General features: G+C 49.8%; 1 protein-coding gene across 1 annotated transcript in view; it reads left to right on the forward strand.

The window, feature by feature from the left end:
• ITGB5 (integrin subunit beta 5) overlaps window positions 1-18,790 on the forward strand; it is a gene marked incomplete at both ends in the record, with an annotated part of 62,275 nt that overhangs the window by 34,580 nt on the left and 8,905 nt on the right. Inside the window, one exon of the mRNA XM_082001341.1 lies at window positions 1,674-2,103. Within this exon, the coding sequence (XP_081857467.1) occupies window positions 1,674-2,103 (430 nt within the window). The remainder of the gene's footprint in view (window positions 1-1,673; window positions 2,104-18,790) is intronic.

Consider the following 18,790-nt stretch of genomic DNA (forward strand, 5'->3'; position numbering starts at 1 on the left):
GTTAAAAAGGGAGGTGGCCTCCGCTTTTTTAGCTGACTTTACTGGATCTCGGGTAAAAGCAATCCCTGGAGCGTTGCCACGCTAGGCACGTGCCCTCCTTGTTCCCACAGCAAAGCCTGAGCCCCGAGGTAGCAGAGTTAATCTGGTGGTTGATCCTGGGCTCCCGGCTTTGGCATGAGCAGGGGGGTCACTCCAGTCGCTGCAGCTCGTGCCGTAGAGGGGTTTGGCAAGTGGGTACGTGCATGCCCGTATCTGCAGAGGCTGATGGCATGAGCGGGAACGACTGGCTCTCCCAGTCTGGATGGACTGGGGATACCTTCTGCCCAGGCAGCGGAAGAGTTGGGGTGCAGCAGGAAGCCTGCACTAGGTACCTCTCACATTTTAGGTGTACCCCAGTATCGAGATGCCTGCACAGGCAGACGTGTCACAGGATCATGGAGGTCCCGTCCCTTTGTCCCCTCTCGTTCAGCTGCTCTCGGCCTCGTTGCTTCCATGGGGGTCAAAGTTTGACTCTTGCTAAGAAAGTTTCCCCAAAGAGGATAGCTCTGGCTCTGGGTCCTAATCTGCTGGGGTTTAGTCCTGGGGGCATGAGTGTCAGCCGGTGAAAAGGAGCAGGATTACCCTGATCCCCCAGCTTGCTTTCTGATCTCCTTCTCTGTATTTCGAGCTCATTGCCTCATTGCTTCAGGCCTCGGGAATGGGGGGGGTGCAGCTCTCCGGGCTGGAGGTGGCCGCTGTGCCGCCACCGGCACGTCGCCCCGTGGCATGTGGTATGGCACAGGCAGTGAGAGCCTGAGCTGGCCCCAAATGTCTCCAGAAGAAAATTGTTCCCTCCTGATGCCTAGGAAAGGGGCTCGTTTCCGTGGAATAAGGTTAATCATCTTTGCTTACCAACAGCCCCAGGCAGCACCGGCTGGCCTGAGACCCCCACCAAACAGCAGGATTAAATTGGGGGCCAAGCAAGCAGCCATAAGACGGTCTTGGTTTTCTCAAGGAGAAAATCCCTGACACTGGATTGTAGCAACAGAAAATTAGCAGGGGGGTGATGTATAAGCATATAATGATGTGTAACACTACTGAAGCCAGTCTTAATGGAAGCATCCATCAAAAATGGCCTGTTAACAGTGTGCTGAAAGCTTGGGACTGTGGGACTGATGCACATCTCTATGTGCAGACCAGGATTCTCATAAAACCTTCTAAATCCATGATCTTGTAGGCACCTCAGGCCCTTGTGCTGGGTTGGGTAGATCCTTGCTAGTGCTTGGTTTCAAAAGGGTTTGTTATTTTTAATGGTGTAAAAACCAGGCTATTTGCTAGAGATTTGTTCATGGGAATAGGCTGGCTCCTTCCTGCTTCACAGAAACCAATGGTTCCTGATGGTGAAAATTACTGCCAATAGATGACTGTAAAGAGTTTTAAAACGTTAAGGATGCCAAACCCCTCTAGGACTGGCAGATGTCCATGCATTGAGCTACAGATGCCCTCGCTAGACATGCAATTGTTTTGCACACCTGGGAGTGAAACTTGTGCTCACCATGGTCCTGCTCTGGGAAGTTGCTCCACAGCTTTTCTCTGGGACATTTGCCCTTCCCTCCTGCCTTCCTTCTCGGGACACCCGTGAGAGCTGTTCTGGGGCCGTGTGTGTTAACCTACATCTCAACCTGCCCCTCCAGGTTTCCTTTGAGGTGTCTGTGGAGGCACGGAGCTGCCCCGCTGAGGACACCTCCCATGCCTTCACCATCAAACCCGCCGGCTTTCGGGACACGCTGGAGGTGGCGGTGACCTACAACTGCCTCTGTGGCTGCACTGGCCACGCCGCGCCGGCCAGCGGCAAGTGCAGCGGCAACGGGACCTACGCCTGCGGGCTGTGCGAGTGCGATGCTGGCTACCTGGGGGCCAGGTGCGAGTGCGAGGAGGGTGCCAGCGGAGACATGCACCACGCCATGTGCCGGGAAGCAGAGGGCAAACCCCTCTGCAGCGGCAGAGGGGATTGCAGCTGCAACCAGTGCCTCTGCTATGAGAGTGAGTTTGGAAACATCTACGGGCCCTTCTGTGAGTGCGATGACTTCTCCTGCGCCAGGTACAAGGGAATCCTCTGCTCAGGTAGGAGTCTTTCCTCCCTTGTGCCCTTCGCTTTGCAGGGATGGGCTGCTGCGTGCAAGGTGGGCGAGGGGCTGTGCCTGCCCCACCTGCCACAATCTGCCCTGGTTCTGGAGAGATCTGCACTCCCTTTCTTTTCCTTATGGAAAAAAGGAGGCAGAGGTTTAAGTTCGTCCACACTAATGAGCAAAAAGTGCATTATCCCCATAAGAAGTGAGTTTCCAGCATTAGAGTGAAAAGGGTGTCTCCTGGCAGGCTTGTCCTCTGCCCAGGTCCCACGGAGGTGAGCAGAGTCTTGGCTTTGGTGGTGTTATTTTGATGTAACCATGCATATCTCTGGCACACTGAAGTATATCCCCAGGAAAGAGTAAACCAGCACAGGCTTGAATCCTCAGCAGACTTTTGATATCCTTTTAGGTTGGATTTCTTCTGTGTGTGCTGTCTTTTCCTATATAGTCAGAAACAATCTTTTTTTAAAGATGAAGTATTTGAAGTAATCCCCTGGTGCAGCACCGGTGAAAGAAAAGGTTGTGTTTCACTCTGCTATCTATTAGAGAAAATCTGTGTTGAAGATTGCTAAAAGTATTTTACACATACATTTTTCTGCCCACTGGGAAAGATGTAGCCAGTCAGCTTTGTTTAAGCAAAGGTAGAGGAGTTATTTAGCTGTGTTTGCCAAAATGGCTTTAATTCCTTGTCAGTCCGAGGTCACATAATTTACCTTGCACGTAATTGCCTGGATTAGCCCTTGGACATAATTCCCTCAGCTGGAGCTGAGCGAAAGTTTATTCTTTAAAACTTCCCTGCTTTCAAGCAAGTAAGATATTTCCTTAACTGAAAATCTTGGAAAAAAATATTTCCAAAACAAGCGTAAGCTTGGAAGAACAGCTGTTCTTTACATTTTCTCCAGGGCACTGGTAGGTTTTTTCCCCCCACTGTTTATCTTCCACTGCCTGTTTCTGAGCTGGGCAGTAAGTGGTGGGGCACCTCTTGGTTGCCAGTTTCTGGCTGTTGGAGACAGTCGTTGTGTTAGATGGGTAGAGGATGTTCACGCTCCTTTTCCTGTAGCCTGGCTAGTGATGTTTTGGCACTGCTGAAGATGGGGAGGTGATACCTAGGCCTCCGGCAGCACCCCGGGGCTCCCCACTGCAGAGCAGTGAGAAAGGCAGGTGCCACCTCCCACTGCGACTCTTCCGGACCAGGGGAGCTGGAGCTCTCCCCGCTCATGCAGGAGCGGAAGGAGGGATGAGCAAGCAGGAAAAAGGTATTTGAAAGTAGATGGGGGAAAAACTCAACTGTGAAGTGAATAAGAGCAACACTGCCTGGGGGTTCTCTGTATGACTATATGGCTTTGGTAGCATCATCCCTCCCAAAGGAGTATATTTAATAGCAAGCAGGGCAGAGATGCTTAAGAGAGGTTGGAAATTACTGGTGTAGGGGTTGGTACTGCAAGAGAAGGACATGCCTTTACCTGCATTTCCATTTCATCGGGAGAGCCAGAGCTTTACTGCTCCAGAGGAAAACAAGCTGTGTGTCTTCTGTTGCACCTGCTTCCTCCTGTCCCTGTGGAGGGCTTCTGGTGCTGGGAAGAGCAGCATAGCTGTTTTGGGATTTGCCAGAGTTTTTACAGTCATCTAAAAATCCTTTTTATAAAGGAAAGAAAACAAAGGGTAGGCTGAGGCCAAGTGGCCTTCTCTTTGCTTCAGGGGTGGGATGGAGCCTGGCATGGCTGCATGGGGTGGTTCTTGCTATGCCTCCTGGTATTTCCATTGCTGCTGGTTTTTGTTGGCGCTTTTTTTTAAATTCCAGCAGTTAGGTTGCTAAATCTCAGCTGTAGCAAGTGCCGTGCTAATCACATAACGTTATGAGGTGGTTTTGTCAGCCCAAGAGGCTTGGGGCTTCACCAGAAGCATCTTGAGCTTGCATAGAAAGCTGTGCCCAAAGCTGGCCCTAACGAACAGCCTTCTGCTACACAAGCACCTCTGGTGGCTTCCAGAAGACGTGTGCTCTCTCCTCACTACATATGTGGCCTTGTTGAAAAAGACTGTGTGTTTAGCTCAGCACTGAATGTCTCAGTCCACCAACACATGCAGATTTGGCAGCTAGAGGAATTTGGGTCACACCTTGGGTGCAGGAGGTCCTGTGGGGTGGTCATGCAGGGTCTGGTTGCTGCTTTTGTTCCTGCAAGGGGGAGGAATAACATCCTGCCCCTGCTCTGTCTTCTCCTTGGCACAATTTCTGTCCCTGAAAGGCCCCAGTATCCTGGTGCCCACCAGTCTCACAGGCTGAGTCCCACCGTGAGGGGAGAGTGCCGGGTTTTAGCAAATGCAGGAACGAAAAAAGCAGCATGGAGGAAATGGTTGTTCTGCTGCAGATTATTGTTGCCTCTGTCCTTGCTTGGGAGTTGCTTGGCTTGGACCCATGAAGAGAACTTATTACTGTTGTCAGGGGCTTGCTTTACACTATATGAATCTTTGATAGTGTAGAAGGTGCTTCATGACTCTCAATGAGTTTCTGATGACCACAGTTTGAACAGCATTTTCACTCCAAAAGTACCCAACCTCAGTTTTAGCACGCGGGCTGTGGTATCCCCCATTAAGTGGAACAACATGGTATCATGAACCTCTGAGTGCCCACCCTGGACAGAGCGTGTGGGAGAGCAGCCAGCTCAACCCAAAATGAGGTTTGGGGGAGCACAAGGAGGAAAGCAGAGTTTTCTAAGCTGAAAAGTAAAAATCCATGCATGCAAACTGTTTTGCATGTATGTGGCCATGCTTTTTGCGTGCCTCAGCTCAGAGTGCCTCACCGTGTGCCTGTCACCAGCCAACCTGGGCTTTTCTTCCTTGTATGATCCAGAGTGAAGCAGTCCCCATCGAGTCACTGCCATGACACAGGGCTGGGTGGCAGGTTGTGCTCAGCCATCACGTATTCCTGGCAAAGGCCACAGCGGGGTTGAAATAGTCTAAAATGAGCTCTGAGCTTCTTGTGTCATGATATTCAGTCCTTTGGCCAGCAAAAGCATTTTCATTCCCAGATCCATTTATAAATATTGGCCCCTCATTTTGTCAGGGTTTGAGAGGAGAGATGACTGCAGGCAGTGCTGCGTACGGATCCCGTCCTTTTGTGACAAAGTAAAAGTGGAGAAGCAGATTTTGGGTGGGAGATAATCTAAAGGAGAAGCAAGAACTTGATTCCAGTTAGTGGGAGGTTTAATGTGCCTCCTGCACCTGTGAGACAGTTGGGAAAAGGAGTCATTTATAACACGTTGTAAATGTTGGTTCAAGTGGCATCCAACTCTTAGTCGATGCTGCTTAGTCACTAAATGGCATTTGTTCTGCTGCTCCCGAGTCCGGGTAACGTTTCCAGAGTAGCTGTTTCAAACCATTAATCCAGCTTTTGGAAGGGCCGTCAGGGATGGCTTGCAGAAGTGCTCTGTTGCTCCAAAAGAGATGCAACCAGGTTATCCTTGGCATTGTGCTCTGACAAAGCAGGCAGTCGCTTCCCAAAGCCCTGAACGCTTTGCTCCCAGTTTTTCTCCGGATGGAGAAGTTGCCCTCTTGCAGTGAGACCTTCGGCACATCGCTCTGGCCTCTACACTGAAATGGGGGTGGCTGCAGGAGAGGGGAAGGGAGCCCTCCTGCCTGCGGCCGGCTCGGGAAGGGGCAGCTGGCTGTGCGGCCCAGCGGCTTTTGAACCCCTCGGCTGCCTGCCAGGCAGTTTGATGAAGGAGGAAACATCTCTGCGCTAATTGCATTCCTGAAGGTCCCATAAAACTAGGTGGCAAGAGGGAGGAGAGGCCCCAGCGAGGGCATCACGTGCTTGCCTCTAATGAAGAGAGACTGGCTCGCCAGGGGCCGAGCTTCATTAGCTTCAGTGCTATTGTATTTTGGAGGAGGGAGCTGCAGGGTTGTAGGACATTGTCTTTACTTTGGTGTCTCTAGGGAAATTTCCTCTTCACCATCACCGCTGTTACCCGGCTCCCCATGTGGCTGTCGTTTGTACGCTTTTCAGCCCAAGACGGTGGTTGTGTGCAGGAACATCATTACTGAGGCGTAAGTAAAGAGCACTCGCTCTGCAGCAAGCCATTTCTCCCCCTAAAACACAAAGGATCTCATGCCTAAAATCCATACCGCCTGAGCAACACACAGACTGCTGCTGATGGTGCAGCTTTGTGGGATCAGGTCTTCTGTAGTTTCTCATCTCCATTTTTTTAGAATTAGACAATAGATCAGATTTATAAATGCTTTCCAATTGTAAATCAAGCCCTGCAACTTCTCTCTAGCTCTTCATCAGCTGAGAGCATCTTAACTGGTTAAGAAAGATGACTAAAGGTGGCTGGCTGAAGCATGTTAAGATGGCAACGTCTCAGAATGCAGGAGCCGGCAGTCCGTCCCCCCTTGCCGATACAGAGCTTCCAGCACCATGAAAAGCTCAAGTCAGCAATAAAGCACCGGGTGTCAGATTTGCAAATATAGACAAGTGCCAGAATCACTTCTGAAATGGGATTTGGGAAGTGACAGCTCATTGAAAATCCGTGGCTTGTTTCGCAGAGAACAGCCAAGCTGACGTGTGCTGCGACGCCAGCTGCCTTACAGAAACCACTTCAAAAACTGCTGAGGACATACAAGTCCTCAGTATTTATTTCTGAATGCTTCCCTTTCTTGGTTTTATTAAATGAGGAAGCACTGTGAGTTTTTAGCCTGTACAAAGGCCCAGTGAGATAAGACTTTTTTGTTTGTTTTAACACAACCTCACATTAGAAATCTCATTCCTGCTTCTGCACCATCCCAGGTGCCATCACTGCATTTCATAGTGCAGCGTTTGCGGGAGGTCTGGTGGGGCGATGGCTCCCGTACCAGCGCCGCGGTTTCCGATTGTGCGATAGAGCCCCACTCTTTGAGAGCCGTGCTCGGGTTTGATGGCGCCCTGGGGTTTCTGGTGGGGTCTGTTACCATACAAATCACTGTGCTCATGGACACATCTTATGGAAATAGACCTTTTTCCTCACTTCTGTCACTGTTATTTACCTGCCCTGTTGTAGTGCCTGGATGGAGGATGCTGGTGTGCATCCGAAGGCTCAGATGTGAGAGTAAAGGTGCTTTTACATTTTGCTTTGACATTTCTTTTTTTCTTGTCTTAATTCTCCTCATTTCTAGTGTGTAAACTTTTACTGGAAGCTGCTGTTAAGAAAGAAATGGGTAGTATTCGATTTATTAACCTCCGAGGTGCAGGTGATGGGTTGAGTGTGGTTTGGGGAGGAAGGGGAGCTGGCCTGTGCCCACTGCCTGCAGCAGTGCCACAGGAGGGGTGGCATTAAGCAAATGTAGTCCCTTCCAGAAGGGAAGAGGGTGGCCTGCAGCAGAAAGAGGATAGGGAACGGAGCCTAAACCACATCTGCAATGTTTTCTTTTAAGTCATGTCAAGTCATGTTATCTTTAGGTTTTTGATTTGGGGGATTTGGGGGGGTTTCATTTAGTTCATGTAAAAAGGCGGAATCTGAGCGGGACCTGAAGGGGAGAGACAAAAGGACAACGTCAGAAATAGAAGCTAAAAATAATGCTTTGGTTGGTGCTAAGTACTTGTGCAGCCATGAGCCACGCAGCTGCAGAGGAGATGTGGCTCTGCCTCTGGGGCTGCTGTCCCACAGGTTGCTCCTGCTCTGCTCCCCGGGCTGCAGGAGGATCGGGGAGCACATGTCTGCTGGCATTTTTGAGGCTTGCTTTGGTGACAGAGGTCTGCTGCGTTGTCTGCTCAGGTCAGAACAGTGCAACCTCACAACACTGGTTTGCTTTGTTAGTGGTCCCAGTCGTTAGCAGCAGTTGGGGAGCTCGTGGTGGTGAGGCTGCAGGGCATGGGAGGGTGGTTTGGTGTGAGGTGAACCTGTGAAGTTCTCTGAGCCAAAACCCTTTTTGATGAGGACGAGTTGTAAGTTGTGCGAGTGTCTCTTTTCCCCACCAAAGGGCAGAGTGTGTGACAGGGAGCTAAACGCCAGATGGGGCTGGGCTAGGAAGCAGAGAGGTGTGCACGTGTTGTCACACTGTGTGGGTGCTGCGTGCCCATTGCTCCTCCTTAGCAGCCAAAAAACCTGGTTTCAAGCATCTTCAGTTCTCCTGCCTACAGCACCACAGCATAGCCCAGAGGGACGTTACAGCCAGAATAAGTAACGAGGAGATGGCACTGTGGTAGCGTCTCTTTTTTAAGATGTGGTCAAGACTCAAATCAGGCTGCATGTTTATCCTCGAGCTTCCTAAAAACCTTTCTCCATGCTGCATTCCTGTTTGGCCTTGACTTCTATCACCTGTAGAAGCTGCTCAGCAAAACCCCATGCCCCAAGATGTCTGCACACCTGAGAAGAAATGCATAAAACAAAAAAATCCCCCTGAATAAGAGTTAAAAATAAAGCTTTGACTTGCTGTGTCCCATAGCAGTGATGAACTGAGGCTGGAGCACCTGTGCCTGGCATTGCTGTTGGGTGGGCATCCCCTCTCCAGCTTACATCCCCCCTCCACCTGTGAAAAATTTTGGCTCCAACAAGAATTTATGTAGACTGCAAACATTTAATAAAAAATGAATCAAATGGGGGACGTCTGCTGTCCTCTTCCTTTTCGGGGTAAACTGCGAAGCTGGGCGTGTTCCACTTACTCTCATCACATGGATTAGTGTAAAGACATGTAAGGTTTAGGTCAGCTCTGTTTACTCACATCCTGTGGGTCAGCCTAAAGAAATGTAAGGTCCAGGTCAGCTGGCGCAGGCAGGGCTGAGGGCTGTGACGGGGATTAACTAGAAGAGCAGTCAACTGAATTCACCTTCATCCTGCTCGGACCGACATCGCTCTCACCCTGCATACAAGCTCCCTGCAGATGCTGTTTGGCCATGCATCTGATGTCATCTGTCTGCATGACATCTGAGCCCCAAATCAGGAAAAACTCTCTTTATTTTTTTCTGAAGTGTGTTTGTGTAAAACAGATCTTTTCTGATGTCAGTTGTTGATATTCCTGCATTCCTGCTTGACCTCCTGCAGAGTAAGGGGGCTGCTGTGCCATTGCAACATTTTGGGGAAGCAGAGCGTGATTGCTCAAGCAGTGATTTGGAAAATGTTTCTACAGGCAGGGAAGGAACTGTGGAGGAGCCCGCTGCTTCTGTCACATGTGGGACGTTGGCTTTTAGGTCTCACTCCAGTAATGGGAGCCGGTGGCCAAGCCCTGGGTCATCCTGGGCTGGTTCCCACAGTGCTTTCCTGAAAGCCTGTTTGGCCTGGGGGCAGTGAGCTCTGAGAGCAACACTCCAAACCTCTCAGCCTTTAATGGGGAATGTCACTGAGAAACTCTCTGCTCTTTACACAGTTGTGAAGAGGATGAGAAACCACAAGGACACATGCGGGACGCGCTTACCCGCTGCAGGCAGCCTACGGTGCGCCAGGCTGGCACCCGCCGTGATGGGAAGCAGGGACACCCAGCCCTGGGCTCCCAGATAATTTGCAAGGGTGGAGAGAGGCTCCACAGGAGCTGTGTGAGCGGCTGGCTGGTGTTAGTATCCCTCTTTAGCGGTGTTTGAATTTTCCTGGCAAGCAAGTGGCTCCCAAGCAGAAGCTACTATTATTTTGGAGGCAGAGAAATGGGGGCACTCGCACTGATGATTGATACCTATCACCATGTGTTAGTGGACTGCTTGTTATTTGTAACAGAGAAGCCAGGGAGGATTTTTATTTAATAACGCATCCTCTACCAATGCAGGCTTTCTGGGTCATGCAGATGGGCTTTGGCTCAGGTGCAAGCTCCCTCCTCTTGGCAGCCCTAAATCGAGAGAGACAGGCACCCCATAAACCACTCCCTTGGAAGGGACCTGTCCTTAATGCTGTCTTTGTGGCATCTGTGCAGCCAGCGTCTCACTCCTGACAGCTCCTTCACTCTTTGCTGGTGACTTTGAGATCTCTCTGCCTCAAGCTACCAAATTGAGCAGTGTGTCCCATGTGGTTCTGGGTGTGCTCATCTCCAGGGGTCATGGCTTGTAGCCCTGGTGCAGAGAGGGGCTGAGAGCTGGGTGGGAGGTGTTTGCTTCCCAAATTTTGTCTTCATCAAGTCTATTTCTCTGGCACATAAATGCTCGGTGGCCTTTTGGAGGAGCATGGGGATGACTCACTGCATATGTTTCCTCACATCTCCAGTCCTTGGGAGGCTCCTGAAACCTCCCTGCCTCTTTGCTCCGGGGCATCATTTCCACCCTTCCCCAATCTCTCTCTTCTGCTTCCTCTCCGAATTTATTTTTTCCTCTTTAACCTGGTTTCTGTTCTCTTTCCAGTTTTGTCCTGAGACATGTGCTGCTCTCCTCTGGGAGCGTGCGCCTCCCTGTCCTGCTCCGCGCCCGTTCAAAAGGCTGAAGATCCCAAGGGGTTCAAATGGTCTCAGGGCTGGGGCAAACGGCACAGGGTGACTCTCGCTCACTGGCCATGACCTGTGAAAGCATGGCCAGCACTTGTAGCTGTAGCGTGTAAAAATGCCCAGTTACCCCCTCTGATGGCTCTGCTAACCAGCTCCCACATTGCCCGGCATGGCTGCTGTGTTTCAGGTCAGAGGTGGCTGCGTTTCAGTGCAGGTAGATGGTCCTTAGCTAGACTGATCTGTGCTTGGTGTATATGCTCCTCTGGATTTCCTTCACAATAAATAAATGCAGTATTAGGTATTATACAACCAGGCATTACCATTACATCGTTGCCTGGTAAATATTGTTGATTATTTGGGATTTGGTCTCGATGATCCTTACGGGTCCCTTCCAACTCGAGATACTTTATGATCTTTACATGAATTTCTCACAGGAACACAAATAATACTTCAGTTCGTGTTTCAGCTCAGTGCTGTGTTTATTCTTCATCTTCCTTCATGCTTCTGGCAGCAGGTATACCCTGCCTGCCCTGCCTTGCTCATGCCAAGGGTTTGTGTTGATTGTTCACACCGAAACAGCAATTGAGTTGGACTTTCTTTCCCCCATGGATCGAGTCCTGCTTTGCCGGGGTTTCCATTTCTGGCGCAAAAGGGCAAGGCTGTCTTTTCTTACCTCTCCTTTCCCCCTGCCTGGGCCCTTATTGCTGTCAAAGTCTTGCAGCTCTCCCAAAATCTGGCAGCGGCTCCTTGGAGGACCAACCTGCACAAAGCTGCTGCTTTTCACTGGGGTTTCTTCTTGTCCTTGAGCAGACCTTTTGCAAGCGTTAATGCATGCTAATGAGGCATTAAATGCCAGGGCAGAATTAAAGAATAAAGAAGTGACGTTTTTTCGACGTCTTTATGGGAGCCAGAGCTCCATCTGTCGGTCTCTGCTCTGAAAGTGGCACAGCGTGTGGGTCGCAACTGGAGGTGTCATCTGATGGTGTATGCATGTACCCAAATCCCCCCGTCCTGCTGCAGCCACCCCCTCCCACCACTGGGAACCTCATATCTCAGAAAGTGGAAAGCTCCGGAAGAAAAACAAGATGAACTTTGAAAACACAGTCCATTGCCTACTTGCTCCCCAAAGAGAGAAGATAGTCTTAGAATGAACTCACTTAAATGCTCAATCTTTACAGCCGACAACCTGCCGAGTTTGGCGTTTGCATTTGGTCCTTTTCAGTATTTAACAGAAATATTTAACAGAAATAAACAGTTGGAAATGAATGCTGTATTTGGGGTTTAGAAGCAGATGAAAGCCTTAAACAAACAGGTGAGTGAAATTCTGGGTCTCTGCATTTCTTGTTGACATGCACTGACAACCTATGAGTTTTGCTCAGTTTGGTTTAAAAAAAAATGAATTTAAACAATTGACCTAAAAGGGAAGTGCAGCACAGGCTGTGGGTTTGTTCTTTCTCTTTTTTTTTTTCTTTTTCTTATTTTGAATGAAATCCTGGCTTCTTCCAGCTTCTTTGGGAAGGGAGAATACGTTCCAAAACCATGGACCTTCAGTGAACTTGCACCAGATTATGTGTTTGTGTCCAAACACAGAGCTGGGCAAGGCTCCCACGACACTGGATTGGGCAGAGAAAGAATCTTTCTCTGCTCCAGATACCACTCCTCTTAACGAGGTCCAGCTGAAGGGACATTCAGATCATTGGGCCTTTGGCAGAGTGGGGATTAGCCTGCTTTTCATCTGAAGGATGGGCCTAAACCATAGAATTTGGCCCTAGAGTTCAGGTGTTTGGGATCATGCAGCTTCGTTTTGGAGCCAAGTTTTATTTTAAGAACAAATCTGGAGGTTTTTGGGTGGTAGGAGGTAGTAGGAGCCTGCTTGGGCACCAGAGTAGAGAGATGAAGCTTATCCTTTCTGGAGGCAGCATGTGTTGGTGGACGGGTTGCAGCACTACAGCTTTTCTCAAGCCCTTTCTACATTTCATCTAACACATGGTCACCATATGTCCCCTCATCTTTCTGAATCTTCTAGAGCCTTCACAGTGACAAAAACTGAAAGCTAAACATAGAGTTGTGTAAGGAGACCTGAGCTAAGACATGGGCTAAAAAGTGTGTGAGTAGGAGAGAAGCTCCTGGTTCTGGACCCATGGGTGTTGGTGGTATCTGGGAAGGGTTGGGAGAACCAAGTGGAAACAGCTCTTTGCCGAGCGGTTTTCTTTGTTGGGCTTTTTGGGGTGAAAGGGAACAAATGGTGGGAGCTGCAGCAAGAGGGTTTTGTGCACTGCAACCTGTCTGTTAGGGGTTTGCAGATGAAATTCTTTAATGTGCCTGCGGGGCCAGAAAGTTGGATGGAGAGGGGAGCACCACGGTGGGAGAGGTGTTGATAGGTCCCATGGAAGACCCAGTAAACACCTGCATCAGAAGGGACTGAGGCTGGTGGAAGAGTGCAGCGGCACAGAGCCCCTTTTGAGTTAGAGCATTGGAGGGAAACAGGAGGAGGAAAAGGCAGAGGGTTCCCCCTTTATTCCTGGCTTAAGAAATAATAAGAATTCATAGCAGCTTTTGCAGTGCCTTCCATGTCGGGTTGCTTAAGGGGTGATGAAGCCATGGACAAGCGTGTGCCCAATTTGGTGGGATGGTATTTAGACCCACGGCTCAAAGGGAACCAGCGCACCCATCCCAATTGCTGCAATTTGGGGTGAAGTGCTGCGCCTCTGGGAGGGTCTGGCAGCGGCCCTGACCCCATATCACTCCCTGTATCAGTAGCAGAGTCGGCAGCAGGACCTAAAAGCTCCAATTCCCAGCTCTGGGTCTCCGTCCAAAAGGCCACGTGTGGCAGGCTCGGCTGAGGAGCTAATGTAAGCAAAAGTCAAGAGATTTGTGGAGTGCTGAAAAAAAAAAAAAGGAAGGCTTTATTTTAAGAAATGCAGCTTTAGATCTTCTTCAGGAAATGACTCCTCACTGCCTGTTTTGGCTTTCTGGTGGATCATCGGCTGTATCTTGTGATTGCATTTCAGCTCCCCTTCTGTAGCAGAGAGGAGGAAGAGAGGAAAGGCTGGCCAAGGCTACCACAGGAAATCCTCCTGCCCCGCATCGCTTTCAGCTGCCTTCATGAGACAGCAGTTTCCAGAGCCCTGTTTTCCCTGCCCAGTTCTCAGTTAACCCAGGAGGCAGTGCTGCAACGTGGGGGATGCTGGCGGTAACGTGGAGCTGGTGATGGGGCTTGTGGTACCCGAGGCTGAATTAGCAGCTCAAGTGTGTGTTTGTTCTTTCACCTTTGGTTTCATTAGTCTGCATTACTGATGCTATTTTTGATGACTGGTGAGCTCAGCCAGCGCTAGCATTGAAATAAAGGCTTATTTAAAGCCTTGTTGATTCTTGGCCAAACCCATATGCTTCAAGATATAAATATCCATTGAAATTAATGCAATGGGAAGATGCACAGATCCATGGTGTCTGGTGTAAATAACATACAGAAAAGTACTATTTACTTATTACTATCTTCTTAGTGTTTGTTTTTTTGTTTCAGTGTTCGGTTGTGGATAGATGAGCGTAGGCGAGCTCTCTTCTGGTGTGAATGGAGGCAGTTGGTGGATGCATTTCAGTTTACACAGAAATCTTGGACACTTGACATTTGTCTGTCTGTGTTTATATAGTAACCTCCTTTTCACAAGGAGGTGGTTATGCTCCGTAGGCTCCAGGAGTTGGGGATGCTTCTGCCAACCTGCCACCCTCGTTTTCTCTGCCTGTTTTCACTGATGTGACCCGGGAGATGGATCCTAAGCCCGTGCCCAGTATTTGAAATTTCCCGAGCTCTCCCTGCCTTCCTACCGATGCCGCCCATCTGGCAGCAGGACGGCGTGGTGAACCCGAGCTGTGCCGCGGGCAGGCTGCCTTGCCTTGCCTTGCCTGGCCTCTTGATGTGCAGCGCCGGCTGCTTTGAGTCACGGAAAGCAATTAGTGGGGAAGTCGATGATTTATTTGACTTAGCAGGCACTGTGTCTTACCCTAGCCTTTTCCCAAACGGAAAGGTCTATGTTTTCCAAGTGTTCAAAGCCTCTTCCGCTGCCCTTCCTCCTCCCACTCACAATGTGCTGTTCCCGGAGCTTTTCCTGCAGACGTCGGGCGCTTTTGCTGAGAGATTGGCTGGTCTGGTACAAAAACGATGCTCGAGCAGTGGGTTGCTTGCCCGTGTCGGCAGGGTTTGACGACTTCTCTCCTAAGCAGATGGTTTTGGTGCATCCAGCCCTAGGGAGTACAAACAACATGTGGCTTCTGCGTCAGGGCTCTCCGGGTGATGGGCACTTGTTAAAGGGATGGCACCAGGGAATCTGGAAATTGCTTGCCATAACTTACTTCTCTTAATCGGTTTTCCTGTGGGGTTTTTGTGGGGTTTTTTCAAACTAGTTGTTCAAGTAACCAAAAATGACAAAAGCACAGCATTTTGAAGGTGCTGACCCAAAGCCTGGATGCAAGCAAAGAGGCACAAAGATAAGTGGCTTGATTTAATGGGAATAAAATGCAGTATGACCTTCCCCCTCCCGAGTGCCCAAAAAACAAGAAACTGGCTTAAAAATAATAAGGATTTTTTTTAATTTATTTTTTTATTATGGTAGGCACATCGATTTAATTTTCTAGAAGGTGGGAAAAAAATGAGTGTTGGAGGGGCTTGTTTTCAATCCTTTTCTCCTCCTCCATAAAAGCTGGGATCACTTTTTATTTCTCTTGAAAGAAAGCTAGTATTTTTGCATAATTTTGTAGTCCCCAGAAGTAGGGGCCTTTAGAAAAAAACACTTTCTATCAAAAGACCTAGCGACAGAGCTTTTAGTGCATTGTGTTTCGGACCTCTTGGCGCAGCAGCGGTCGGTCCAATTCCTAAAAGGCAAACTTGGTTATCGCGGAGGGCAGACGGGCTGTCTGGCCGAACACTTGGTCACCACGGGGTCCCATGTTGCAGCCTGCTATCAGGAAGCCTGGGATGAAATCAGGGTCAGAGGCTGGAAGCTGCTGCCAGAAGCTGCTATCCTGCTCCCTGCTTGCCCGCAACGACCCCGCTCGGGGACCGGAGCCGCGGCACGCAGCAGCGGCGTTGGGCTGCCAAGCTGGGTGTGCACGGTGCCAGGGTGAGGGCAGAGGAGATCTGGTCTGCGGCTCTGATCCTGGCAGGCAGCCGAGGGGGAGAGGCAAAGGCAGCTGGGGTGAAATGAGGTCGGCTGGGTGTCCTGCCAAAAGCCGCCTGAGCGACAGCAAGACGTGCAGCCTGGCCGGGACACAGCAGTGGGATGGGGATGCATTTTGGGGCGGGGAGAGAGATGGAGGGACCAGCTGGGCTGCGGGTCTCGATCCACCTTTGGTGGCTTCCTTGGGAAGAGGGTGCCTCCTGCCCCACCAGAGACCAGACTAGTCCAAACCTAGTCTGGGGACTGCTCTCCCCCTTCGAGAAGCATTGCTTTCCTTTGATACACCAGCCCAGCATGTTTCTGCAGCCTCCCTGACGTGTGTTTCATGTTAGTCCCCCCAATAATTAAGAGCTGGCTGGAAAGTATGTTATCAAGTTCAGAGGGAGCATTTCATTTCCCAGTTAGATCTGGATCTTTTAAACATCTAAGCTCATCTCATTTCAAGGGTGGGAACAGAAGAAAACATCTGTTGTTAGGTTTGGAGAACATAATTAATGTCTTCTGGCTTCACAAACCATGCAAACTCAAAGGGTTCAAGGGGGTTAAAGTCCAGGCTAATATCCTGCACCATGAGACTTCTGCTGGTGCAGAGGTGCCTGGAAACACACCGTCCTCGAGGAAGCATTTTCATCTTGAAAATGAAGCTGGGAAGTGAAGCTAGGTTCATCATTGGTGTAGTGGTGGAAGGCTTCCCGCAGGCATCATCTTACATAGCACAGAGACCGCTTAACCACATCAGCTCTGCGTGTGACCGTAAGATAGCTGAGGCTGGAAACGTGCAGCACATTTTGCTGCGAAATACGAGTACCAGGTAGCACTCTGCATGCTGCCAACCTGAGCTCCAGGTCACCGTCACCAAAAGACTCACTGTGACCAGCACACTACATTGCCTTGGGGCTTCTCTTAGGTTCTGTCCTGAGCAAGAGGACAGAGTGGATTCCCACCTCCTCCACTCCAGGTGGGTGTTGAGAAGTGGGAGGACTCTTGTCATGCCTGTGTGAGAAATAAATGTATCCCACTCACCCACGTTTCTCCAGTCTTCAGGCTGCGTGGGGGATGGATGGCGAGCACCAGAAGTGGAGCACATGGTGCTTGCAGAGTCCCACTCTTGCAAGCTGATGCAGGCGGTGAAGTTTGTAACATCTTAGCCGTTAAAGGTCAACATGGAAATTCCCACTCTTGGCATTTTCCCCATGATGAGCTTCAGCCAGTGACTTCTTGCATAATGAGCCAGTGTGGCTGAGGCAGAAGACACATTTCAGCATGTTTTTATATTTCAAGCTCACACACCGCACTTAGTGACCCTCACAGAAGAGGGCTTTTTCTTTATCGCCTTCAATAAACAAAAGCGTTTGCTTTAAGAAGCTGTTTTTTAAATTTTCCAATCACAGTGGTTTAATAGGATGCATTATTTGGAAATGGCTCTTTCCCTTCCCCAGGACAGTTGTTCCAGGCTCCATCCCCAGCCTGCCAGGGTCTGGAAGGGATGTGCAGGTTTTCTAGCCTCCTACGCTGGCCTGGCACTGATGGCTCTAAAAACTGTACCATTTAATGAGCAATAACACTTCCAGAGAGAGATTTCCAATGGATTCACATCTTGTGCTTGGCTCTGTGGTGTCTAGGGGTGTCCAAGCTAAGGCAGGGGCTCTGCCCCTGGGCCCAGGAGCAGGAGGGTGGCTTCCACCCAGATCGGGACCATGAGGTTGTGTGAATGCAGTTGGCTTGCTTCTCTTGGCCCTCACAGCTCAAATTCAAGCATGGGCACATTTACTAAATGGCATATACACAGATTCACAGTGCCAGCTGCTTTGGATTCCTTGAAAACCATGATTTATAGCTAATTTGGACACATGCATTGCCATGGAGGCACCAAACTTGCTGTGTGCAAGAGCCTGATCACCTGAATTAATTGTGAATAAAAGCCAACCACCCCATTCGGTTCACTTGTGAAGCTGAGGGTGCAGGGGCCCCCGCTCTGCAGCTGCACACCGAGCAGCAGTGGTGGCAAACGTAGCTGTGTCCATGGGCTCAAAACCAGAGCTTTGTAGGGAAGGTGCAAACCAAACCCGCCTGTACGGATGTGTGTGGGGAAAGGGCAAGGCTGTCGTCGTGAAGGCAAACAGAGCGAGGGATTTTTAATCTCCATCAGATGTAGGCAGAGAAGAAGGTCACCTCTAGAGGTCTAGTAAATATAGCCTCCTCTGTCTAGCAATGTTTGAGTTTGCAGGCTGGATCCAAAGCAAACGGTGGGAGTGCAAAAGAAGCTGTAGGCGGGCATCTTGTGGTGTGCTGGGACATACGAGATGCCTTGTAAAACAGAAGGTGTTCCCATGACTGTTGGCAAGGGGTATAGCCTGACAATCCACAGCCTCTCTGGTAATCTTGGAGCGACGAGAGAGGCAGGGACATCAGTGGTTTTGTGCCGATGAAAGAAGCCTGTATATAATTTGTCTTGTCTGAGGCGCTTGAGGCTGTTTCCAGCGGGAAAGCTGAGCTGTAATTACGTTGCTGATGAGCCTTGTGTACAAACCCTTCAGCTCTATAAACTATGCCTTCAAAGGCATCCCTTCTCCTAGGGACTGACCAAGGAGGAATTCCAGCAGTATTTCCAGCAAGCTGATGGATGCTTTTCTGAAATCAGACGCTCGACAGCCAGCCACTCCACTTACTGGCACTGAAAGCCTTGAAGCCTGTTGACTCTCTCAGCCTGTTGACTCATCTCCCCCATAGATGCAAGGGGACGCTTCGGCAAAGGAGTGCCCTTACTGGATCGGTTTCTTCATCTGATTCTCTGCTGTAAGCTGCCCTGAGCTGCTCCCTGGGGGAGGTTCACCTGGTCCCAGCAACCTTCATGGTACTGGCTGGGATGTAGAGGTCTCACTTGGAGACAGGAGGCGATGCTTGTCAGTTTAATTTCTTTAAGGACTTTTTAATTTCTTTAAGGACTTTTAAGGTTTTTGGGAGTAGTTCTTAAGTAAAGCTGTTAGGAAAGCAGAGTGGGAAAGATCTCATGAAATGAGGTCTCATGAAAAGACCTCAAGTGCTCCCTCAGTAAGTTTGCAGACGACACCAAGTTGGGCGGGAGTGTTGATCTGCTCAAGGGCAGGAAGGCTCTGCAGAGGGATCTGGATCAATGGG

Source organism: Phaethon aethereus (genome assembly GCF_964289735.1).
Source record: "Phaethon aethereus genome assembly, chromosome: 6".
Classification (NCBI taxonomy): Eukaryota; Metazoa; Chordata; class Aves; order Phaethontiformes; family Phaethontidae; genus Phaethon; species Phaethon aethereus.